The sequence below is a fragment of the Lepidochelys kempii genome, chromosome 10 (assembly GCF_965140265.1).
Source record: "Lepidochelys kempii isolate rLepKem1 chromosome 10, rLepKem1.hap2, whole genome shotgun sequence".
Classification (NCBI taxonomy): domain Eukaryota; kingdom Metazoa; phylum Chordata; order Testudines; family Cheloniidae; genus Lepidochelys; species Lepidochelys kempii.
The window spans coordinates 46,305,855-46,332,071 of record NC_133265.1 but is presented as its reverse complement, the minus strand read 5'-3'; the positions used below and the strand labels follow the sequence as shown (position 1 = coordinate 46,332,071).

General features: G+C 50.6%; 1 protein-coding gene across 1 annotated transcript in view; it reads left to right on the top strand.

The window, feature by feature from the left end:
* The first annotated feature begins 6,487 nt into the window (after nt 1-6,487).
* Nucleotides 6,488-26,217, top strand: part of LOC140918547 (mucosa-associated lymphoid tissue lymphoma translocation protein 1-like) — a 69,104-nt gene continuing 49,374 nt past the window's right edge. Inside the window, exons 1-7 of the mRNA XM_073363254.1 lie at nt 6,488-6,775; nt 9,828-9,931; nt 11,092-11,210; nt 13,315-13,468; nt 17,063-17,241; nt 20,446-20,542; nt 24,786-24,812. Of these exons, the coding sequence (XP_073219355.1) occupies nt 9,922-9,931; nt 11,092-11,210; nt 13,315-13,468; nt 17,063-17,241; nt 20,446-20,542; nt 24,786-24,812 (586 nt within the window). The 5' untranslated portion in view covers nt 6,488-6,775; nt 9,828-9,921. The remainder of the gene's footprint in view (nt 6,776-9,827; nt 9,932-11,091; nt 11,211-13,314; nt 13,469-17,062; nt 17,242-20,445; nt 20,543-24,785; nt 24,813-26,217) is intronic.

The window sequence follows — 26,217 nt, the reverse complement described above, 5'->3', positions numbered from 1 at the left end:
TTACGGTTTGAGTTCCTATAGGTAGGGCTCACTGCCCTAGGGTTAGGGTTCCTATGGGTAGGGCTCTATGCCCTAAGGTTTGGGTTCCCATACATAGGGCTCCCCGCCCAAGGGTTAGGATTCCTATGCCTACGCCACTTAAGAGTTCAGGTTAGCATTCCTATGGGTAGGCCACTTGGAGTTGGGGTTAGGGTTCCTATCGTTAGGGCTCCCTGCCCTAGAGTTAGGGTTCCTATTGATAAGGCTCCCCATTCTAGGGTTGGCCTTCCCATGGGTAGGGGTCCCCACTCTAAGGTTAGGTCTCCCATGGGTAGGGCTGTCCGCCCTAGGGTTAGGGTTCCTGTGGGGAGGCAAGTTGGAGTAAAGTTTAAGGTTCCTATTGGTATGACTCCCTTCCCCAATATTAGGGTTCCTATGGGTAGGCCTCTTGGAGTTAGGGTTCCCAGGGGTAGGGCTCCCCACCATAAGGTTAGGGTTCCCATGTGTAGGGCTCCCTGCCCTAAGGTTAGGGTTCCTATGGTTAGGCCACTTGGAGTTAGGGTTAGGATTCCATGGGTAGACCACTTGGAGTTAGGGTTAGGGTTCCCATGTGGAGTGCTCCCCGCCATAAGGTTAGGGTTCTCATGCGTAGGGCTTGCTGCCCTAGGGTTAGGGTTCCTATGAGTAGGCCACTTGGAGTTAGGATTAGGTTTCCTATGGGTAAGGCTGCGATTCCCAGGGTTAAGGTTCCCATGGGTAGGGCTCTCCCACCTAGGGTTAGGGTTCCTATGGGTAGGCAGCTTTGGAGTTATGGTTAGGGTTCCTATCGGTAGGCCACTTGGAGTAAAGTTTAAGATTCCTATTGGTACGGCTCTCTGCCCTAGCATTAGGGTTCCCATGAGTAGGCCTCTTGGAGTTAGGATTAGGGTTCTTACGGTTAGGACTCCCCACTCTAGGGTTAGGGTTCCTATGGGTAGGGCGCTTTGCCCTAAGGTTCGGGTTTCTATGGATAAGGCTTCCCACCCTAGGGTTAGGGTTCCTAGGGGTAGGGCTCCCTGCCCTAGGGTTGCAGTTCCTATGGGCACGGATCACTGCCCTAGGTTTAGGATTCCTATAGGTAGTGCTCCCGACTCTTAAGCTTTTTAAGGGTACGGTTCCACGCCCTAAGTTTAGGGTTTTCCATGAACCTCCAACATCTATCCCTGTATGAAGGTTGTCTTTTTTAATGCTTACCTATGGGCTTTTGTCACCTGCCACCTTTGAACCTAGTTTAAAACCCTCCTCGCTAGGTTGTGCAAAGATGCTGTTCCCGTTTTTGGTCTGGTGGACCCCAACTCTTCCCAGCAGACCTTCTTCCCAGAACAGCATCCTGTGTCAAGGAAACCGAAGCCCTCCCATTGATACCATGTGCACAGCTATGCATGCATCTCCAGGATGTGTGTGTCTCTGCCTGGGAACTTACCTTCAACTGGAAGGATGGATGAGAACATAATCTGCACCCCCAATCCTTCACTTTTGCACCCAGAGCCCTGTAGTCACTATTGATCTTCTCAGCGTCATACATGACAATACCATTAGTGCCCATGTCAGTGTGGAGTAGAGGTCAGAGGGCTGGATAAGCCTTGGCAACCTTTCCGTAACATCTTGGACGTGGGCACCGGGCAGGCAGCACACCTCCCAGGACATCATGTCAGGGCAGCAGAATATACAGTGTTGCTAGTGCCAGGGTGAGACGTATCACACACATATAGATGCCTGCTGCAGTCCTGCTTGTGCAGGCCACCCTGATTCCTGCATTTGCTGTGGTTGTTTGACTTGTAATAATACATACAATGCAATTTGCATGACTACATCACGGCTTGCCCATGTGAAATAAGAACATCAGAACACCAAACTGGAAGGGACCTCATGGCTCACTGAATCCCACAGGCAATCCGTCATGTAATCCTGTTTAGAACCTTGTCAAGCTCCATTTAAAAACCAGTCAGTTTTCTTGCCCTCACTACTCCTATTGGGAGGCTGTTCCAGAACCTCACTACTCTGATGGTTAGAAACCTTCTAATTTCCAGCCTCAGTTTATCCATGACCAGTTTATATGCATTTGTTCTTGTGCTAATGTTGTCCTTTAGTTTCGGTAGCTCATCTCCGTCCCTGGTGTTTCCTCCTGATGTATTCATAGAGATCAATCAGATCTCTTCTCAGCTTTTGTTTTGCTAGGCTAAACCAATTTCAGCTCTTTTAGCCTCCTCTGATAATATAGATTCTTCATTCCCCTGATCATCCTAGCAGCCCTTCTCTGCACCTGTTTCAGTTTAAAATCAACTTTCTTGAACATGAAGAAAAGGAGTACTTGTGGCACCTTAGAGACTAACCAATTTATTTGAGCATGAGCTTTCGTGAGCTACAGCTCACTTCATCGGATGCATACCGTGGAAACTGCAGCAGACTTTATATACACACAGAGAATATGAAACAATACCCCTTCCCACCCCACTGTCCTGCTGGTAATAGCTTATCTAAAGTGATCATCAAGTTGGGCCATTTCCAGCACAAATCCAGGTTTTCTCACCCTCCACCCCCCACACAAATTCACTCTCCCACAAGTACTCCTTTTCTTTTTGCGAATACAGACTAACACGGCTGTTACTCTGAAACCTTTCTTGAACATGGGTGATCAGAATTGCACACAGAATTCCAGATGAGATCTTACCTTGTACAATGGTAATAACACTTTCCTATCTCCACTGGAAATATCTTGCCTGATACATTTTAGGATTACATTTGCTTCTTTCACTGCCCCATGAATTGGTGACTCATCATTAAGGCTACGATTTAGTCATGGAGGGCACAGCAGTCACAGATTCCATGACTTTACCAGACCTCCGTGACGTGTCAGCAGCTGAAGCCAGGGCTGGAGGCAGGACTGTGCGCACCTGCCCTGCAACTGGGGCTAGAACCAGTACCCTGCAGCCCCTAAAATCAGGGACAGGTCACTGGCTGTGAATTTTTGTTTATTGCCCGTGATCCGTCCATGACTTCAACTAAAAATAACGCTGACAAAATCTGAGCCTCACTCATCATCATCCTGCCATCGACTAATACGCCCAGGTTTTTCTTCTCCTCTGTCATTTCCAACTGATGAGCTCCCAGCTTCTAGCAAAAATTATTGGTACTAGTCTCTAAGTGCATTACCTTGTACTTTCTTCTATTACAATTCATCTTGTTTCTTTTATTTCTGTCCTCTAGGTCATCCAGTTCTTCTTGTATGATCCTTCTCTGTGTTGATAACACCTCCCCACCATGTGTCATCAGCAAATTTCATTAGCATACTTCTGCTTTTTGTGCCAAGGTCACTAATGAAAATATTAAATAAGATCCGTCCGAAGATTAGTGCAGTGAGGGGCTCCACTAGTAACCTCCCTGCAGCTTGATCATTTCCCTTTCAGCACAACCCATTGTCATCGCCCTTTTAGCCAGTTCCATACCCACTTTCCAATTCTTGTACTAATCCCCATAGTCTCTATCTTAACTAAAACTGGTTCCCTTCTGGCGCTGTATCAAATGCTTTTCTGATGTCTAGATAGATTGGCCGTACCCTGCTTGGAATTCATCTTGGAGCACGTGGCTGGGCAGTGAGGCAGAGTGAAAGCAGAGACTGCTGTAAGCTGGGGCTGTCAGGTGCGTGGGGTGTCAGGTGCAGGATCTGGGGGAGCTGAGAAACAGAACAAGGAGTTATTATAGTAATTCAAGTCTCCATGGCAATAATGAGAAAATGTTACATTCCCCTCAGATTTGGAATACCATTTGCATGGTCTCCTCCAGTCTGGGGAGAGCTTGGATCTGACAAGGCATTTTCCACCTTACTTCCCCTTTGCATGAGAACTTCTGCTGTTGGTGTGGTGGATGGGCGTAGGGAGCAGGGCTTGTGGTTTGGGCTAGGGATTTTGAACTTGGAAGCAAGATGTGGGCAGCAGGGTTTGGGGGCGTTACATGGGTAGGGGGCTAGGGGTTTGAAGGGTGCAGGTTATTAATTTCATGGGCACCTTTGCAGGCAGTCCTTACATTGCACGATGTCATCATGAGACGGGCAGAGAAGGGACTTGCTCAAAAAAGTGATGGACCAGAATGGTCTCCCCAGAATTGCTGAAAGATTAGGGCATAGTGGGGGCACCCATATCCTCCCACTCATGGCCCCTCGTTGATGTCTCTATGGTCCGAGAGTGCTGTTCAGCTTGCCCAGAAGAGTCCCACTCCAGTTAACCTGATCCAGCCCCTCAGACCAGGACTCTGTCTGATGGGCTACAGAAGCCAGCATGTGGCCAAGCACTGTTGGGAGTGGTGACAGCTTGGGCCAAGTAACCCAACTCTGATCTGCTCACGGAGCTGACTCATTTCAATTTATTGAACTGCCGTGTGCAAATTAGCTAGACCTGAGCTATTGATAGAGCCCTGGCTCTAGGCTACGGTCCGAGCTATGAGATACAGCCAGCGTGAATATCTTAGTATGACTCCAATCAAGTTTCTTCAGATACAGCCTACAGGCAGGATTTCAGAGAGTTTCAGTAACTACAAGGGAAGTGTGAGGAGTTGGCTATTCTGCTATTAGGATCATTTGGGACAAAAAATAGACTGACATGGAGAGCTAAATTCCCTTATAGACCCATTTAAGAATGAAATGTAATTCCTAAATGAATTAGCTAATTAACCTGTAAATTCTCAGACAATTCATTCTGTGCCCAAAGAGTGAATGCTGGGATTTTAGGAGGATACTTTGTAGTCTTCCTACATAGCTAAGAGGTTGAATCCCTGCTTTAATTGAACAACTCAACTCACCCTTAACTATTAGGTTGAGTCCAGGGTCAGATTAAGGAAGGGATGGGCAAACTTTTTGGCCCGCCACATCTGGGTATGGAAATTGTATGGCGGGCCATGAATGCTCACAAAATTGGGGGTTGGGATGCGGGAGGGCTCCAGCTGGGGCTGTGGGCTTTGGGCTGGGGCTAAGGATGAGGGGTTGGGGCTGTAGGAGGGTGCTCTGGGCTGGGACCGAGGGGTTCAGAGGGCGGGAGGGGGATCAGGGCTGGGACGCGGGTTTGGGGCACAGGAGGGAGTCAGGGTGGCAGGCTCTGGGTGATGCTTACCTCAAGCAGCTCCCAGACACAGCAACATGTCCCCTCTCCAGCTCTTATATGGAGGCGTGGCCAGGCGGCTTTGCGTGCTTTCCTGTCTCCAGGTGCTGCCCTGTCTCCAGGTGCTGCCCCTGCAGTTCCCATTGGCTGTGGTTCCTGGCCAATGGGAGCTGCAGGGGATGGCGTTTGGGGTGGGGGCACCGTGTGGAGCCCCCTTGCTGCCCCTACACATAGGAGCTGGAGCGGGGATGTGCCGCTGCTTCCAGGAGCCGTGCGGAGTGGAGCAAGACCCTGACGGGCAAGCCCCAGACCCCACTTCCAAGAGGGAGCGCAAGGCCCTGATTAAAATATCTGGAGGGCCGGATGTGGCCCCCGAGCCATAGCTTGGCCACCTCTGGATTAAAGCATAACTAGGGCCCTAGCTCATGGAGTGACATGATCATCTCAGTTTCAGTTTTTAATAGTTCCTAGCGCCCATGGTTGGGAAAGACTATTAGAAAACATGACTTGAAGGTAACTGCCGAGTCTGCAGAGAGCTTGAAACAATAGCGCTGAGGGGGGTCTGCCCCATTCATCTCAATGGGGTGTTAACTCTGAGGCCTGCTGCTCTGGACAGCCCCACCAGCAGCATCACCCCAACACAAGACTCTGTGTGGCAGGAGAGAAAGAGCGCAGCAGATGGCCCATCCACCCCAGCAGATATGCCCTGGCGGCTGGAATAAACACTGACGGCCTCCCCTGCTGCTGCCTCTGTTTCTCTTGGGGGAAGGAGGTCCCCTTCCACCAGCCCTCCAAAGGAGGTGTGTGAGACCACAACGAAGTCTGGGCTGGAGGAGCAGAGCTATGGGGCATCCCATTTTTGGAGGACCCTAAGGCCCCAGATTGCTTTAAACTAGCCCTAGTCACAACCAGTTCCTGAATCATCTCCAGATTCTGGTGATTCACGCTTCCCTTTGTTGTTCCCATGATTCTTAGGGCAAAGTGTGATGCAGTTGTCTCTGGTTGTTTTTCTTGCTTGGCTCTCCCATCCCTTTTCTGAATCCACACAGTCAAAAAGTTGCAAAATAAAAGTACTTTAAAAAGAGAGATGACAGTTTCTCCCCTGTTTAACCTTATTATCTGGCAGCAATGCTGGCTTAGCTAGAAGGCACGGCAGCTGTTTGTGGTGGGCAGGGACAGCAGAGAGGATGAACTTGTAGGAGTTGTGGAGAGAAAGGAGCAGTACTATGACTAATGGCTGCTATTGCTCCTTTAAGAAATACTGAGTTCTGGAAGGAAATCTGAGAGCTGATTCATAGGCAGGCTGTACTGCTGTCTGGGAAGTCCCCTTCCAGGGAAGCCTTTGGCAGGAAAATTTGTTCACTTTGTCTATGATCTCTGCTTGCGTGGGACCAGTGCTGGTAGCAGATCTGTTTCCTCGGCTAACGTGTGTCTCACCAGGAGGGAGGAGACACACTTGCACTCAGAGAAGTTTTTCCCCAGTTTCACTTTCAGGGCTTGGACTTGTTTTGGGATTGGCTAGTGACTCAGCCTGTTGTGCTGGTGTGAGACTCCTCATCAAACCACTGCAGAAATGAGGAAGTGCTGGATCACTGTACACCCAGGAACTGTCCGAGCAGCAGGTTGCAAAAAGTGACTCTCCCGCAGGTTACAAAGCCGAACACCTGGTAAGTTACCTGGCGTTTTCCCCAGGGGAATCACCGCCCTTTCTGACATCTGTTGCTCTTTTTATTTTCTTTTGTGGTGAAGGTAGAAAGAGGCACAAAGGAGGCTTCTTTGATCCCCCATGCAGCCTGCCAGCCTGGAAATTGCCAGCTAAGCTGGAGTTTGCTTTGGTGACAGTCACAAGACTCTATCTTTCTACCAAGGGGCTGAATGGGGCCTCTGGGCAAAGTTTTGAAGCTGCACATCTAACAGGAGGCTGAAGAATGCTGGTATCTTCTGAGCTTTAAAAGGGATGTGAAAGCATTAATATGTGAGAAATGATACTTTCATTTATCGGGTGGAACCGCAGTCACACATGCTCTGCCGGGGCCTGAGGCAGGGTGAAAGCTACAGGTCTGGTTTTAAATATTATTCTTAGGATTTTCTAACTAGCTAAAGGAATGTTACTTTCAGCTATCTATGTCACCTGGCATTGTCTAGAGCAAATTACAAGGAGTGGTAAAGTAATGTTCCTACAGATTAGAAGGATCCCAAACACCACCTGTCATTGAAACGAAAGATTTTATTTTCTCAACATACACAAAAGAGTTGTAGAGGTTCAAAAAGCAGCTTGAGTAAAGCTCATCCATAGGCCACAACCCTGCAAACTTGTAGGCACATCAGTAACTTCATGTACATGTACATCAGTGGTTCCCAAACTGGGGTTTGTGAACCCCTGGGGGTTCTTAGAACGTTACAGGGGGTTTGCAAGAAAAAATTCACTAATGGCGGCCAGAGGACTCCGGGCATTGGAGGCAGCAGGTGGGATCCGGTTGCAGGGCAGACAGCCCGAGCCCCAGGGAGAGCAGGGCCAGGCAGTTGGGGCTGGCAGCCCGAGCCCCAGGGAGAGCGGGGCCAGGCAGTTGGGGCTGGCAGCCCGAGCCCCAGGAAGAGCGGGGCCAGGCAGTTGAGGCTGGCAGCCCAAGCCCTGCCCCCATCAGCAGGGGAGCTGGCCGCCCGAACCCCAGCGCTCCGCCCAGGGCTGGCAGCCCGAGCCCCAGGGAGAGCAGGGTCCGGTAGTTGGGCTGGCAGCCCGAGCCCTGGTGGTCAGCGGGATCTGCAGCCCGAGCTCAGTGGAGCTCAGTTGACCGGGGCAGTCAATGGGGTCCAGGAGCAGGAGCCCCACGGAGTGCGGAGGAAATTTAAACTTAAATCCCTGGAAATATTCATTTTTAGGAGGAGGTTCACGAGATTTCACAATTTAGTGAAAGGGGTGCACAGGCTGTTAAAGTTTGGGAACCACTGATGTGCATCATCCCTTTGAGTTCATTGAGACTATTCCAGTGTGTCAAGTTATTCACATGCCTTAATATTTGCAGAATCAGGGCCATCGTTTGTTTCATGTGCATGTGTGATCTGGCTAGGTACTTGTTGTGGGCCCATCACCATAGCATCTGAGTACCTTAATGCAGTGATGCCCGTGGCAAGACTTATCCTACAGTGAGGCTTACAGTTCTCCTGGTAAAGTTCATATGTTAAAAGGCATGATGCCAATGACAGAGGATTTGCTTCCTATGGATGCAGTGCTGAGCACAGCTGGGGGCTGGACTTCAGTAAGATTCAAATGTGAAAGTGAGGCTGCGGCTCAGAGTCTATGCTGGGGTCCTCAACCCCCACCCCACCCCCCCGGAATGTTGGTGGAAGGGATCCACCTAGAGAGGTTGGGGCAGCACTCACAATTTATCCCTGCTGCCGGGATGTGTCGGGGTGGGCCAAAGGGGAGCTCTCAGAAATGTACAGAAATCATCAATGAATAAGAGATTTCTGTGTGTTTCTATTCTGGGGACATGCCACGTGGATCTGTGGTGCTACCGGCAGCAACCACTGTTGTTGTCACATTGCTGCTCATGTCACACGGAGCCGCGCTCTTCCCTGAAGAGCTTCCCCTGCAACCAGGGAGTTCCCCACTCCACTGCATCTTCCTGGAAGCTGTTATCACTGCTACCATATCCGACCAGCCCTCACTTGCCACGCAAACTGTGTCCTCATGGCAGTATGTGTTGTGGGTAAGCCAGGAGATCTGCCAGCAGCAGACACCCCGGCGCAGCGAGTGTGTCAGGGATGTGGCCAAAGTGCCGGTGCAGAGAACTCCTCCACAGATCAGACAAAACAGACCTGGGACTGGGGAGTGCATCTGACTCCTTTGCAGTCCCCCATCCCTCTCAGCTGGATTCTGACCCTATATTGCAGGGTGGAGGAAACAAAGGGGGGAGGGGAACAGGTGGGGCAGCAGGGAGTCCTGGCTCCCAGTCCTCCAGGGCTTGCCCTGTTGAGGTTTTTGAATGGCAGAGGGATGGAGCTGGGTGGGGAGAGGGGAGCAGGGCAGAGATTGTGAGGAGCGAAATGGGGATAGAAGCAAGGCTATGGGGGGGATGAGCAGGGGGAAAGAAGCCCTGACTACCCAGTCCACTTGTTTGGATGGTTCCCTGATGTCCCTCTGTCCAAGCTCCAGAACTACCAACCCTCCTTTAGCATCTGCCCCCATGCTCCCCTTGGCCGATATCAGGCAGCCTCCCCACTCCCATTGGAGAGCACAGGCCCTGCTCCCTCTGCACAGCTGTGGTGTCCCCTCCACCTCCAAGCCTGGCACAGTTCTGGGGAGCCCTGGCTGCTCTCAACCCCTGCATTTCTGGGTTCCCCAGTTCCCCACCCTGGCACATTTCAGACTCATCCCTTTGCCCCATCCTCCAAGCACAGCACACTCCTTACCCAGGAAAGCTAAGGCCCCTGACATCCTGCAGTGCCCCTCACCTGCCCCTCTTCTACTTTCTCCTGCCTGGGGGGTGAGGGTAGAGGGAGCATGTGTCTGCTTTTGTTACCCCAGCATGCTGCTGCAGCAACAGGCCACCAAAGGAACAATCTATGTGCCAGTTAGTAAGGACCCATGGTGCGCAGTTGGCTTGTGGGCCCTTTATGCTGAGTAACATGGCAACAGCCAGCTGCCTCTCTGCTTTGGTATGCTGGCATGTGGGCCAGAAGTTTCCTTTCTCACAAAGACCCTCTGCCTCTTTCCAGGGAGGTGCTGCTTCCTAGAGGGAGAGTGGCCAGGGAGCGAGGCACTCAATTGCTGACGCCTATGCCCATAGAAGACCAAGCTGCTGATTAAGCAATGCCAAAAGGTGAGCAGCACTCAGCCATGTTGAGGGGATAGGGCTCCCTTCACTATGATCCATAGTAGCTATTTCTCTCTTCTGCCCACCCCCAAAGCGTAACAGATGAGTTTAAATACACATCTGTATTGCCGTGCTGCAGGTGTGGCACACAACTATGGGTCTCACTCTTTGGTGCTTTTCCCAAAGCCCCAGCTGCTGGAATCATGTGATTACGGGAGAATCTCAGCTTCCATTTTAAATAAGAAACCAAGTTTCTACCCCCTTGGTTTGCAGAGAAAACCTGGGCAATGCGTGCCAGGAACCCTCCAACACCAGAAAGCAAAGAAAAATAACACAATGTGTTTTGTTGAAATCTCACAATATTTAAAATCATCTCATGTTTTCCAGGGCTTGACTCACTTTTTTTAATGTTTGGGGTTGACACTACTGTTATTTTTCTCCCAAAACTTAACTGACCCTTAATGATGGAGCCACCATTGGTGCTTCCAGAAGAGCTGGTGTATGGTGCTCTGCTCATTAGCCAGGTGTAATGGAGCATTTCTGCAGGCCATCTTTATTAATGACACCAGATGTGCAGTTGCTACTGTTCAAACGATCAATATACAAATTGTACAGCTCTGGGTGCTGTAGCCCATAAGTTTAAACACTGTAAAAGTAGTGATGGCAGCATGCTAGACCCCAGCCGCTGAGGAGGCATGCCCAGCAGTTCTACAGGTGAGTAGCATCAGCCTGAGCAGATGGACACATCCCCTTCCAGAGCTTCTCAGCACAGGGCAGGAGCACCCTTTGGATGGTGCAGCATCATGTGTCTGGCCAGCTGAGTGAAGTGGCACAGAGAGGGATGAGCCCAGGGCCCAGCCTGCCCCCATGGAGGTGGCTTCTCACCAGGAGTCTATGGTGTCTCAAGCTCAAGAACTGCTTGGGGCACAAGATGAGGGAGGGCTCCAGTCACCACCCTTCCCTTCCAGCCCTTGCAGGGCCAGGGCTCAATCTAGCTCTACAGATTGGCCTGGCAAAAGAACGCCCTGCATCATACTGGACCATCTGGCCATCCAACTCAAGGGGAAACAGGTTGAATATTTAGGGCCCAGAGCATCAGGCCACTTTGCTGCTCCTCTCTCTGATCCCTTGGTTGCCATTACCACTCTGCATCTGCTTCTCTCTAGCTATTGTGATCACTGAGCAGCCGGCCTCCACCTCCGTCCCTGTCGGTTACTCCCTCACGCTGCGATGTAGGGCCACAGCCTGCACCTCCCCACAGTACCAGTGGTTCTACCAGTGCCAGGTAAGGCCAGGGGAAAGTATATCTGCGACTGCAAGACAGAAGCTCCCCTCCCCACCCCAGCCACTGTGCCACACGCATCAGTTCCGGGGATGGGCAGAGAACCGCCCTTAGCCCTGTCAGTGCAAAGCTGCCATGTCTGAAAGGCTGAGTGGCCATGAGTGGGGAGTGGGCTGGATCCGGGGGCCATCTGCATGGGCTGAAGGAAGATGGTAGGAGCAGCAGTTGCCACTCAGACTGGTGTGTGACAGGGCAGCCTGCTGATCGTTCATGCTAGCACTGTCTGTAAAGAAGCTGGTAGAGAACAGAGAGGGGCAGAGGGTTAGCGGGAGAGCTGAAGGTAGAAGAAACAGTGTGGGGGGAGGTGCAGGAGCAGTTTAATGAGAAATAGATTTGTTTAGCAAGGAAGGCAGCAGACCTGGAGGAAAAAGAGCAGAGAGGGAAATCCCCAGCTGCTGGCTTTTTTCCAGAGGTGCTCAGCTCAGGGAGAGGCGCTTGCCCGGTGAGAGTAAAAGCCTGGGGGTGGGGAGGAGACCATGGAGTCAACAAGAGCAAGAGAGGCCAGTGTGGTTGAAGGAGGAGTCAAAGCAAGGGAGAGACTGGTGGGTTGTGACAGAGGGAGGGGCTGAAGAGGAATGAGTGGCACTGAGGGATGAGAAGGAATGCAGGCACTGGGAGAACAGAGTGTGGGGGTGGCAGGGTTGCCTGTGTCTTGGGAGGGATAAACGCATTGGCCCAGTAATTGTGGTCAAACAAGGAAGCAGGGAGAGGAAGGGAGGCAGCAGAGCTGGAAGGACTGTAAGCAGGGCCTGTGAAGTCACTTAGGGAGGAGGAGCCAGGGGGACAAGTTATAGCCCTCCAAGGGAGAGGGCAGCGAGAGCTGGACCAAGCCAGCTTAGAGGAGGGAAAGGTGCGTGCAGGGAAGCAGGAGGGTATGAGACAAGGCACAGTAAGGTTCATTGGTTGGCCAAGTGACTGTGCAGGATGGCAGCCTCTTTTCTTGGGCATGCAATGGGAGACCAGGAGTCTCTGCTCTCAGGGCCTGATTCTCCATTGCCGGGCATCTGAAGTCAGTGCTGCACCCAGGCACCCCGCTGCTCACTGCCACAGGGGTAAGAGCCTGACTCTGAGTCTGCACAGGCAGCAGGTGACAAGGGACCAGATAGCAGAAAATCAGGCCTGCAATGTTGATAAAGCAGAGCCCGGCACAGATGCTGAGAACAAGGTGGAATAGCGGCACTGCATCCCCTTGGGCCTGGGCCTGCTCCACCCTCCCCATGGGCTGCTCTGCCACACTTGCCATTAACATCTGATTTCAGATTAAAACATTGGAAACAGCCATTCTCCCTGCGAACCCCCTCCACCAACATGCAGACGTGCACACACACACCTTTCCCTTCTTTGGCATTCACATCCATCTCAGGCAGGCTTGTTGTGCAGTCCCCTGCTCACCCCAAATGCTCATCTTGGTGCAGGAAAGAAACCCAGTTAAATGGGGCAGTTTGTCTCAGTCATCTTTGCTGGGACGAATCCTGCTGCTAGGACAGGTTCGACAGACACACACAGGAGAGCTGGAATAGGAGCCCCCGTCTTTGCATTCACAGCAGTGCAACCAGCAGGATGCATCCATGCAGCCTGGGAATCTCAGCTCCATTTTCCTACCTGGTGATACCTGACTGCATGCTCCGCCTTCTGGCTCATTCTGATCCATTCTGTCACCAGGACAGGGCTGCTTCAGCCTGCCCTACTGCTTACACAGCCATGGTGTAATAGAGCTGGGTCCATTCTGGAGCTGGCCAGGTTTGGAACCAGGAGGCTAGGAAACCAAAAACAAAGAGAATGAGGGGAAGTGGGATGTGTTTGCTTATTCAGACCCATGGTGCATCAATGGCAAGTTGTTGCTGGGAGTTGTCAAATGAGCTCCTCTCCCCTGTACCCATCTCTGCATCATCCATCAGTCTGGTTAACAGGGCTTGAAGCAAGGAGGTTCTCCCAGTCTCTGTGGTAGTGTCTCTCTCCAAGAGCCTGCTGGTGCCTTTGGGTTACAAACGTACTGGTGAAGAGAAAGGACTTTGTGCCATGTCCACAAGTTGCATTTTCTTTTCAGTCTGCTTGCTGCCAGATTGTGGGGGCCACGGAGCCAGATTTGCTCATCACTGCAAGGGAAACCCGACTGTACATCTGCCGAATCAATGACCTGCACAAAAACGTCACCTTCTCTAACTGGGTGAGAGTAGAGGTCCATCAGCGTATTACCAAAGGTACACACTTTTCCTTCCCCCACACAGCCCGCATCCCTCTAGTGAGTGCTCACCTTCCCTTAGAACACAGAGACCCTCCAGAGGATATCCTCAGTGGAAGCATTCTAGGCCAGTCCATCACTTGATATCAAGGGAAAGCAGGCTCTAGCAATGTGATCCTGCCAATGTGTCCAAGTCAGACAGCTGTCTCTGTGCTCCCAAACCATTTAAATCAGTGTCCTTATCCCCTGAGTGTGGGGCTCTGGATCTCCATGTCTCCTGTTTATAACACTCATGCCAGCACTCCCAGACAGTGTTACCCACTGGGCTTTGTGCCTGTGTTCATCAAAGGGACTTGGATAATAGGAAGTCTCTGAAGCTATGAGAGAGGGAGCAAAATTAACACTCTGAACTCACAGATAAAGCACAAATGGGTTACTAGTTAGTGTCTGCCAGATCACAATAGTGAACAGGATGGTTGGCTCCTTACACATCTATGAACCATGTATAGGGAAAAAAGCCATGTAATCATGGGGGACTTTAATTTGAGGCACATATGCTGCCAGGACTAAAACATCCCTGGAATTTCAAAATATAAGAGATGACAATTTCCTAACTCAAAAAGCATTGCAGCCAAGAGGACGGAGTTCTTTATTGGACCTCGTTGTAACAGATAAAGAGGAGATGATCACAGGACTAAAAATTAATGATAGCTTAGGTACACGTGTTCATGACTTGATCACATTTATAATGTGCAAACAGAGTAAAGTCCAGACCAGTAATATATATATTTGGTGCTTGGGCCAATTTCCCAAAGCTGAAAACAATTATGAGCCAAATGAGCTGGGAGGAAGAATTTAATCAGAAAAATGTGAATGATAGTTGGGAATCATTGAGAAAACCTTACTAAATCCCCCAAAAGCCATAATCCCACAAGTGAGGAAGAAGGCAGTATCAGCCTGGTTTAAAGGGAAGTGAAGGCAACTGTAAAAAATAAGTTAATATGTAACAAATGGAAGAAAGAGGAAACTGATAGCAATGAGTATAAATCAGAAGTTGGAAATTGTGGAAAACCAAATAGGAAGCAAGAGGACACAAGGAGAAATTTATGGCCAGCAGAGTTAAAAAGAGTAAGAAGGAGTTTTAAAAATATATTAGGAACAAAATGAATCCTGAAAGTGCTATTGGTCGAGTGCTAGCTGGAACTGATAGAATTCTCAATAATAATGCTGAAAAGGCCGAAGTGTTCAATAAATACTTCTATTCTGTATTTGGGGAAAAAACAGTTGACGCAGTCTGGTCATATGGCCATGAGAACACACTTTCCATTCCACAGGTATCTCAGGAGGATGTTAGACAGAAGCTACTAAAGTTAGATATTTTAAAATTAGCATGTCCAGATAACTTGCAACCAAGAGTTTTAAAAGAGCTAGCCAAGGAGCTTGCTGGACCATTAATGTTGATTTTTCATTGTCCTGGAGCACTGGGAAAGTTCCAGAAGACTGGAAGAAAGTGAATGTTGTGTCAATTATTAAAAAAGGTAAATAGGATGACCTGGGTAATTACAGACCTGTCAGCCTGATGTCGATCCCAGGCAAGATAATGGAGCAGCTGATACAGAACGCCTAATAAGGAATTAAAGGAGGGTAATGTAATTAATGCAAAAGTTTGGTTGTTAAAGATAATAACGTTGACATAAAAGACTTCTGTAAAGCATTTGACTTGGTACCACCTGACATTTTGATTAAAAAAGTAGAATATAAAATTAACATGGCACACATTAAATGGATAAAAACTGGCTGACTGGTAGGTCTCAAAATGTAACTGTAAATGGGGAATTGTCATTGAAGGGATGTGTTTCGAGGGGGGTCCTGCCAGGATTGGTTCTTGGCCTATGCTATTTAACATTTTTATCACTCTCTGGGCAGAAAAAAACCCACCACCGATAAAGTTTGTAGCTGATACAAAAACTGGGGGAATGGTAAATAATGAAGAGGACAGGTGAGTAATTCAGACTGATCTGGATTGCTTGGTAAACTGGACACAAGCAAACAATATGCAATTTAATAAGGCTAAATGTAAACGTTTACATCTAGGAGCAAAGACTGCAGACTCTGATTAACAAACACACTGCATAGTGGTAGACTGTAGCTTGATCTATTTAGTTTAACAAAGAGAAGGTTAAGGGGTGACTTAATACAGTCTAAGTATCTACATAGGGAACAAATATTTACTAATAGGCTCTTCAGTCTATCAGAGAAAGATCTAATACCATCCAATGGCTGGCAGTTGAAGCTAGACAAATTCAGGCTAGAAATAAGGGGTAAATTTTAGGGCTGTCAAGCAATTAAAAAAAATTAATAGTGATTAATCATGAAATTAAAAAAATTGCAATTAATCCATTTTAATTGCACTGTTAAACAATAATAGAATATCATTTATTTAAATATTTTGGATGTGTTCTATACTTTCAAATATTAATTTCAATCACAACAGACTACAAAGTGTACAGTGTCACTTTATTTTTGATGACAAATATTTACACTGTAAAAAATAGCCTTTCAATTCACCTTACACAAGTACTGTAGTGCAATCTCTTTCATGCAAGTTGAATTTACAAAAGTAGAATTATTATTATTTTTACATAACTCCCTTCAGCTGAGTGAGCCCCTGTTTGCAAGGGAGGGTGGATTTTACCTCAGGGACTTGGCCTGAAGCAGGGGAGGAGAGGTGGGTGCAGGGAGACTGAGCTCACCAGGCCCCTATTCTCTATAGCAGTGTTTCTCAAACTTTTTGTGCTGGTGACCCCATTTGTACTTAAAAAAGAATTGTGACCTCCTACTTTTAGCTTCCCTATAGGCTCCAGGCTCCCAGCAAGCTCCTGCTACCCTTGGGGCAGAGGGCTCCTGGTTGGTGCTTCAGCCCTCCCCCCAGATGCCTCCCTCCTCACCCAGATCTGTGCGATTAACCCATTAATTTTGTTTTCAGTTAATTGCAGGTGTTAACTGTGATTAATTGACAGCCTTAGTGAATTTTTAACAGGGAGGGTAATTAACCATTGGAACAATTTACCAAGGGTCATGGTGGATTCTCCATCACTGGCAATTTTTCAATCAAGACTGGCTATTTTTCTAAAAGATCTGCTGTAGGGATTATTTAGGAGCAGTTCTTTGGCCTGTGCTCAATAGGAGGTCAGACTAGATAACCACAGTAGTCCCTTCTGCCCTTGGAATCTATGAATCCCAGGCATAGTTGCCTTTAAATTTTGTGTGGAAGATGAGCATGACTTAGAGCCTGGGGTACCACTGAAGGTGGTGGTGTGTTTATCTTGATGGAAGGTGGGTGTTGCAGACTGTGCCATGAGCTGTTTTGGGAAGGTGGGGTGGGGTAGAAGGTGTAATTCCAGAAACTGCATGGTGGACGGAGAGGGCTTGCTATGGGATAGCTAGTGAATTTGAGAGGCCTGGCATGCCTTAGAGGGGAAGGGAAACACATGGGGAGAGTTCACACTTCTGGGTTTTAGCTCAGACTCTTGCTCTGAGGAGCCATTCATCCTCTTTCATCATGCTGTGGCAAAGAAATGTGCTCTAATTCAGTTGTAATGTTGCTTGCCAGGCCTGCTCCCTGAGCTGTGGCAAGGAGAACCCGTCATAGTCCTCAATCCCACTGCGCCAGAGGTACAGGTGGGCAAGCCACTCCAGCTGCAGTGTGCCGCTCTGGGGGTGCCAGCCCCACACTACCAGTGGTACCACAATGGGACCCCCATGAAGCATCAGAAGAAGAAGAAACTCTTGGTAATGTTGTCTTTAGGCAGTTCATAAGCTTTGGCTCAGTGTAATGGTGCCGGGAGGGGAAGAGGGTGTTTATGACTGGGCTTTGAGCATGAGAGAACTGCCCCCATCCCAGTCAGCCACCAGAAAGCAGGTGTGGTTCTTGGCATTTCATCTACTGCTGGCTTGGAATAGGCATGAAAGACCTGTGAGTGACGGATATCCTAGTGTCATTATCACCTTGGTTACTGGAGCCACAGGTGACTCTGCTTTTCTCCAGCCATGTGGGACATTCCTCATAGCTTCCAGGGCTTTAGTTTATGCAGTCAAGCAAAATTACATGCAATGTCACTACTCCCTGCTTCTTTGACCTTAGAGAAACCATCTTGAATTGAGTCAGGTTTCCCTGCAAAGCAGGCTGTAAGCTCTTTGCACTGTTTGGGTCTCTGCGGTTGGGTGAGCAGAGCCCAGGTACCCCCTCTATCTCTTGGGTGGCTGTGACTTGGCAGAGGCTGTGTGTGAGTACAGGAGAATCCTAGAAAGGAATGAAGGACTTTGCCAGACACCGAGGCGACAATGCACAGCCCTCCCAGGGGAGCAATAGAAATGGCCACTTTAAACAGGACACATTGGCACGAACTTGCCCCCAAACCACTCCTGTACATGGAGAATCTGAGCATGGGGGTGCTGCACGGGGTCTGCTGCTGCACCTCCTCCTGGTCACTCTGGGGATTAGCTGATTCCCAGTCTGATGCCTCCATTCCGCCTCTTGCCGCACACCCTGCCTTCTCTTCCTGGCTCTCAGAGGGGCAAGATGCTCTGTGTTTGTGGTTTAGCCCTCTGGCCAAGTCACATGTTCTCGCCTTCCAGAGTGTCAAAGTTTCTTCTTATGAGCAGGCTCAGGCAGCCTGCCCATTCACTGCCCAGCCAGTCTCACTTCTCCAGTAGCTGGCAGGGGAACCCAGGCCTGCCTTCTACTCCATCTTAGGGACCTTCTAATCAGCAGCCATGGTCTGTTCTATTCTGGCCCTTACTGCTTCTTTCCTAACCTGCTGGCTCACTCTCCCCCTCCCCCCCTTGTGGTTGCCAGCCCCAAAACTCCCTCCTCCCAAGGAATGAGTGTAGGCTACTTTGGCGCTATAGCTCCCAAACAACAGTCTCCCTTCTTCCAGAGAGTGACTACAGCCTCTGGTTTCCTCTCAGCTGCCAGCTTCCTGTCTTTATAAACCCCACCCAGCTAATTCCTCCTCAGCTGGGCCCCCTCATTATTCGGTTGGGATTACTTAAGCCACTTGATTCACCTCAGTTGTAGCCTGTCTGGTTAATTAGCCCCTTCTTAGCCTACATTAACTCCTTCAGGGCAAGTGTGGGGTGAACACTGCATCACAGGGCAGGACACTATCCTTTCTTTAACCCTTTTGGAACCAGGCTCTCTCGACAGATAAGCAGAAGTCGCCACTATTTTGGGGTGACTCAGTTACTGCATGCCCAATTTAAGAGACATTTTGGGCCTGATTTTGGGAGGTCCTGAGCAGCCAGGAGCTGTGGGTGTTCAGCACCTCTGGCAAGTAGGTTGGTCTCCTGGGTATTCTGTCTATTCCATGTAGTACAGGTTTAGGATCAGGCCGTCAATGCACCTCATTGTCCTTCGAGTCTGAGCAGGAAACCTCCTGTCATTAAAGCTTGCAGATATGCACGAATCTCCCTACCAGTGGCCCTGGAACACTTTTTATAGTGGGGATGCTGGAAGTCAGCAAAACTGCAAAGCAGCGGTCCCCAAAGTTTTTACCTCGCGCCCCCCCGCCTTACCCCTGTCTGTACCCCTCCCTCCCACGCCCCGCCTCTAAAGCTCGAGCTGGGAAAAGGGCCAGGGCTGTGGGAGGGGGGAATTCAGACAGGGTAAGGGAGCCAAGGGGGGCAGGGGCGGAGCTGGCAGCTGGGACTCTGGGCACAGGGCTGGGAGCAGAGCCTTAGGCATGGGGCCAGGAACCTGCATGCGGGGCCAGGAGCAGAGCCCTGGGTACAGCGCCAGAAGCAGAGCCCTGGGTGTGGGACCGGCAGTGGGGCCCCAGGTGTGGGCCCAGGAGCAAAGCCTTGGGCATGGGGCCAGGAGCTGGGACCCCACATGTGAGGCTGGGAGCAGAGCCCTGGGCGTGGGACCAGCAGTCAGGATCCCAGGTGTGGGGCTCGGAGCAGAGCCCCGTGTAAAACCTGCAGCATCCCCCACATCCCTAGTTCCCCCACCTATGCTTCCCCCTGCAGAATGTGGCTGTGATCGTGGGTCTTAGCGGGGCAGGATGGGCTTCATTTGAGGCGTTAGTGCGGAGATCTGCATTCACTCCCTGGTTCTGCCATAGACTCCCTGTATGGACGCGGCCAAATCTCTGTGGTCCTTGTCTATATGGACTGCAAGCTCTTTGGGACTCATACACTATGAGTAAGGCTGCGAGTTTGTCATGAAGGTCATGGGAGTCACAGATTCCGTGACTTTCCATGACCTCCGTGACTTCTGCAACGGCCGGTGCACCTGGCTCAGGGGCAGCTCAGGCAGCCCCTACACCAGGGACACCGGTGCTGATGGGGCAGTCTCGGGCCCCCGTGGCACCCCCCCAGCAGCAGAGTTTGGGTGTGAGAGGGGGCAGGGGGTTGGGGCATGGGATGGGGTGAGGCGGGCTCTGGGCGGCACTACCTGGGGGGCTCCCTGGAAGCGGCGACATCCCCCTTGCTCAGCTGCTAGGTGGAGGCGTGGCCAGGCAGCTCTGCATGCTGCCTCCACCCAGAGCACTGGCTTCACAGCTCCCATTGGCCGGATCCGTGGCCAATGGGAGCTGCGGGGGCGGTGCCTGCAGGTGTCTGCGCCAGCACCCACAGGGGTCTTGAACTGTGCACCACCGGATGGCCTCCCTTCCCCCCAGCCCCGGCTGCGCTCCCCTAGCACCCGTGGGGCCCCTGGGCAGCTCCCCCCTCCCCCCCCCCCCAAAAAAAAAAGTTTTATTCACTGGTATTTTTAGTAAAAGTCATGGACAGGTCACGGGCCGTGAATTTTTGTTTACTGTCTGTGACCTGTCCGTGACTTTACTAAAAATACCCGTGACTAAAATGTGGCCTTAACGGTGAGGCCTGATAAGTAATTGTGAGAGGCTTTGGGGCAATGGGTACTTGGCAGCTGTAATCTGGGGACACAAAATCCAGGTGAAAACGATTTGATGTTACTATCAATCTCTTCAGATCAACTCTGCGAAGCTGAGCGACTCTGGCACGTACCTTTGCTGTGCAGCCAATGGCCAAGGGGAACACTGGACTGATGCCGTGGAGATTCACATAGGTGAGCAGATCTAATTCACAGCCTGCTGTGTTACAAATGGGTGTTCAGTTTGAAAGATATTAGGAGAGGCTGGATGTCAGAGCAGTAACCTCGGGGTGGGGATGGGGGGGCGAGTGCCATGGTGTTATCTCTGGGCCAGCGTCAGTGTGGCCTATGTGGGTAAGTGTAGGACTGAGCACCATGGGGTTGGGTGATCCAGCATGTGGGCTTTGACACTGACTCCCTCTCTGGCCTTGGGTGAGCCAGTTCAGCTAACATCAGCAAAAGGGACTGGTAATTCTGTGAGTCCAACTTTAGACTCTTTATGCACACCTGAAAACAGGCATCCCAGAAATCAGCGGCCACTGTCAAAACTTTGGCGTTTAACTTCTCTGACTCAGTTCCTGATCTGAGAAATGCGTGCGATGCCTATCTACTCCTGCGGTCCTGGGCGGATGAGGCAGGGTTTGGAGTAATATCAGGGGCAACTCTTGCTGAACCGAGAATGCTCTTTGTAGTTGTAGCAACTCGACGTCCCATAGGCCGCAGAGAATTCGGAGGTGTCCTGGCAACGCCTGTCACAAAGACAGCCTGTAGAATGGTTTCTCATGCCCAGTAAAAACCTTGACTTGAAGCAGTGGCCTCAGTGGAGCAGCGCCAGCTCACTTGAGCTGAGAAAGTAGCTGTCTACCAGCCCCGGCTCAGAGCAGCGATAATGGCATTCCTGGAATTCCATGAGAAGGGGAGAGTTTTAAATTTAGCCCAGGAAGTGGAATCTATAATTATAAGGGGGGGGGTGAATAATGTCTGTGCTGCCACTAAGACAAGGAGTGTGGCTCTTTTCCCGTAACAAAAAGATCGAAATGCAAAGGGTTGCCCTCCGCTTTTATCCTGCAAGGCTCAGAGTTACATACAGCAGTCACATGAAATTCCTTGGTAACCCCAGAGAGGCTGTGACATTGTCGAATTAACCAGAGAACTGAGCTGGGTCTAAGCAATTCATTCACTAGCCCTGCAGATCTACTCTGCCCAGAGAGCTCAGGTTCTGGAGCACAGCTGAACGCTAAGAGCTTGGCCATGTGTTTTCTGTCAGTATCAGATTAAAACAATGAATGGTTTCTAAGGAATCCTCAGCAGTGTCATCGAAAAGCTGTTGCATTATAATGTGCTGCAAGATTCTCACTTTGGCATTCTTGGGCTGCGGAGATGTAGATTTCACAGCTCTTATCCAGAATAATCTTGGATGAGAAGGATTGTGTTTGCACTGCAGGAACTAATCTTAGGAATCTAGCATACCACACTAGCAAATGCTGAACACACAGAGCTGGTAAAAATGTCAGGGATACATATGCTATAGGGACATGGAAGTCAGTAGGCCCGATTTCTGGGACTGGCCGAGATGTGCTTGTCTTGGAACCCGGGAGGGTGGGGCAAAGGCAGGGGCGCTGGAACTGGGGGGGACCAGGAGGGCCATGCCCATGCATCTTTTAACATGAGCATAGTTTGGCAGGCAGGGGGCTGCATTGCCCCTCCAAATGGCAAGCCTCGGGCAGGCACAGAGTGGCACCAGCAGAAGCTGTGCTTCATGGCAGGGGAGCTGATAAAGTGATCAGCTCTCCCCGCTGCCAGTGGCCCCAGTCTCTTCCTGGTGAAGGGGGGGGCTGAGGTGGGTCTTAGCCCCTCCTCACCATGAGGCCTGGTCCCTCTCCGTGGCCCCACCCCTGCTCGTCCTCTTCCCCCTGAGGCCCTGACCCCTGGCCAGGCCGCAAGCTGGAGCCGAGCAGGGTAAGAGCTACCTAGGGAGCCCAGGCCACTGTGGGGAGCCCTGGACCTTCCACCTGTCCTGGGTGGGGTGCTAGTGTGCCGAGAGCAGCCCCTGGTCTGTGTCACCGCCCCATAACAGGGCCTCAGGGGGAAGAGGAGGAACAGGGGGTGGGGCCATGGAAATGGTTGGGGCCTCAAGGGAAGACGAGGAGCAGGAGTGGAGCCTTGGGGGGAAGAGAAGGAGCATGGGTGGGCCACAGAGAGGGGCGGGTCCTCATGGGCCCCCCTCTTCCACCAAGGTTCCATTGCTGTTGGGTAGCTCCCCAATTGTGGAGAAGTCCAGGAACTAGTTTGTATCCAGTGTAACTCAGAGCATCCTCACCACTGAACTGGCCATGCCCTAGCCACACACCTGATGCTGGCCATGCCTTTTGTCTGGGGTTTGAGGCAGTGGTGCCATAAGGATGGCTATGCCAGATCTGCACTGGCTCGGGACTCTCCCATGCTGGGGGAGTCCTTCGCTAGTCTGTTCAGCTAGCTTTACAGCCCCTTTGCAATGCAAATGGGCAGTCTATGGAAGCTAGCCCAGTATCTCCACCTTCTCAGTAACTGGTGGAGCCGTCACAGGGTGCAGGATGTGGTGAAACAGAGCACTGCACAAATTCAAACAAACTGAAACAAGTAACAGCTGCCCTAACCTACACGACAGAGCCAGTGCCCACAAGATACAGACGGCCAGAGGGAGATGGGGACAAATGGGCTATTTCCGAGGGAAGTGGACAGGGTCGGTCCCCTCTCCCCATATAGAATTGGAAGAGTCACCACCCGACATGTTCAAACTCATGAGTCAGCTCCAACCCCCACCCCCGCCAAATCATGAGATTGGCTTAAAAATCACTTATAAAATAATTTACAAAATAATAAATGTGGTGGTGACTGAACGCACCCCTGTATTCACATCCTACATGCTATGGTAATAATCTCTGTACAAAATATGCCTCGTGAGGTATCATTTGAAAACTAATAGCTCACTGGTGTGTGTCAGCGAGTGAGGTGTGCTGTCCTGCTGGGTTCAGATAATCATTCCAAACCACATGGCAAGTAAGATGGGTCACCAAATAGGCAGGCCAGTATTTGTCAACCAGTGGGTCACACCCCAGGTGGGTCACTAAAGGCAGTTGCGGTGGGGGGGGAGGGCACAAATCTAAAGCAAAGAAAATCTTACTCTCCCGCTCTCTGCCCCCCCTTACCCTGCATGGTCGAGTGCTCTCCATCAGCCTCTCAAAACACACACACCACTCAGTTATCTAGGTTTATCCTTGTTAGCACTGGCCCCCCTTTTTCCTGCATTTTGTAATAAATGTGAGGAGGTCAGGCACGTTTTTGACTTTGAATTAGGGGTTGCCAGCCTGAAAAGGCTGAGAACTGCTGGCCTGAGCGATTTGGGCTGGAGGCTGATGTGATTGGAGATTTTGATTTTGTTTTTCTTTTCCTTTGCCATTCGGGGAGCAGATAGTTGCACAGGCAGAGAGTAGAAGCCCATGGGCAGGGGCAGTTCCTAGCAGGATGCCCTGAATATGGAGAAGCGCTAGACTACATCAGGAACAAGAAGAGACAGGCTGGTGGCATTTGGCTCCTCCCCTTCATCCTGCCACCTGCCCCTCTACCATTTCCAGCCTTCCACCATCAGCCCCCTCCTGCCCCTCCTCTGACCTTCATTCCATCAGACTTCCAGGCTGCTGCTATCAACCCCTGGACTCCTCCTTGTCTCCCTCCCTTTTGGAGTCTGACCCTGCTTCTCTGCCTTCCTTGCCAGTCCATCCCTGACCTTTGTCTTGGGGGGAATTCAGCTGCCATGCACCTTCCCACCCTCACTTCCTCACTTTGCCTCACACACCATAGAGGGGACTGGTTTTTGAGGAGTGGGTACTCGGCCCTTGCTGGGAACCAAGCCCCTTTCAGGGGTATCTGCTGAATACCCAAAATGCCCAGTTCCTTTTGAGAAGCTAGGCCAATATCTTTAGGGTGAGGCTGGTTTGCTAGCGGGCCTATGCATGGGGCAGCAAGTAGCTGCTACCCCAGGGGCAGGGCAGGGAAGGAATGGTGCTCCTGGGGGGCACAGTTCCGCCTGCCTGCCTCTTGTGCCGGGGGTAGTAATGTTCGGTGATCCCAGCAACTCAGAGCTATGCCGGCTGACGTATTGGGGGGTAAAGCTGGGCCCCGCCCCGCTCGTCCCCTTGGTGCACAGTAGCAGGCATCACTGACTTACTCCTGTGTAACATGAAAGATCAATGCCTCCACCCTGGCCTTGGGCTTCTCACCCCCTCTGCTGTTCTGTGTCAGAGTAGAGTGTGGAGCTGTTAGATTCAGCCGTTATATTGGGGGGTGGGGGGAAGACCTGTTTAATCAGGGACTGTTGGTGTCAGACAACTGACCTGAGTTAGCACTTGGGATCCAGGGTGTGTGCTTGGGGGTTGATTTCCTCCCTGTCATTTTGCAGGTACGTGTCTGGCAGATCCGTTTTTTGGTGAGTGCTATGTTTGTCTCTTCCTGTCAAAACAAACCTGTGTCCAAAGTGCAATGAAGCTGTAACTTATTTTGATTGACACACTCCTTCCAGAGGACCCAGCACCTGTCCTCTGCTCTAACAGCGCCTTGGCACATTTGTCAAATACAGCTGTACAAACAGACCATGCAAGGCACCCCTCCCCCATGACCAGCATGTACCATCTCACACCATGGTCTCACAGGTAAAATAGGAAACATCAGTTCTTTGAGTGATTGTACGTGTCCATTCCACTGCTGGTGTGCGTACTCCCTGTGAACCAGGGTCAGAGGTTTTTCCCTTAGCTGTACCCATCAAGGTGGCACATGTGTCCTCCGCAATCTTATGCTGTTGCACAGTGGTATAAAGGGTGGAGCTGCCTCTGACCACCCTAAGTTCCTTCTCCCCGCTCATGATCAGTAGTCGGAGCCCATGGGCTTGCTACTGCAAGTTTCTCCCTTTATAAGTTAGCGGTATTCATTAGTGTTAGATTAGTGTAGGTTTTCTGAGTTATTTTTTCTTGGAGCATGGGTTCCCCCTTACTCACAGGGTACTGATGCCTTGTACCAGGATATGCCTCAATTGTGGTGCACGTGTGGAGCCTTCTCCCACGTTCCACCTACTTGAAGTGCCTCAGTGAGGGTCATATTCAAGACCACTGCCAGATTTGCAGGGACTTCAAACCCTAAACAAAAAAGGGCACAGTGGTGAGACTCCCCACAGATCCCAACCTGATCTCTCAGGACCCAGGTCACCTGCTACATCCCAGTCCAGCCACTCTCCAAGTTACAGCCTGGATGCTCTGTGGTTAATGCCACAGGAGGTGGAGTGTTTGTGGAACATGCAAAACGTTCTCCTGAGCAGCAGGAAGCCATCTACGAGGTACACTCACTTGTTCAAGTGGAAACGAGCCTCTTCTAGCCAACATGGTTTAGACTGTTTGTTCCACTTGAAACAACAAGACCTATTGACTAGTTCCATCTGGAGTTCACCAGGCAGCAGTCTCCGTTTTCTACCCACCAACTGCAGACCACCCAGTGTTTTCTAATCCTGTGTCAGTCAGATTCTTAAAGGGTCTAGACAGGTTATATCCCCATGTCATGGATCCCACCCATCCCTGGGACCTAGATCTGGTGCTAACAAGGTTGGTGGGTCCATCCTTTGAACCAACGGCTATGTCCTCTTTACTGGATCTTTCTAAGAAAGCAGCATTTTTGGTAGCTATTACCTCCGTGAGAAAGCTGCTGGAGTTACAAGCATTGGCAACTGACCCTCCTTACACAGTTTTTTATAGGGACAAGTTGTATGTATATCCACACTTGAATTTCCTGACTAAGTAGCATCAGAATTCCACCTCACTCAAGGCATATGCTTACTGACTTTCTTT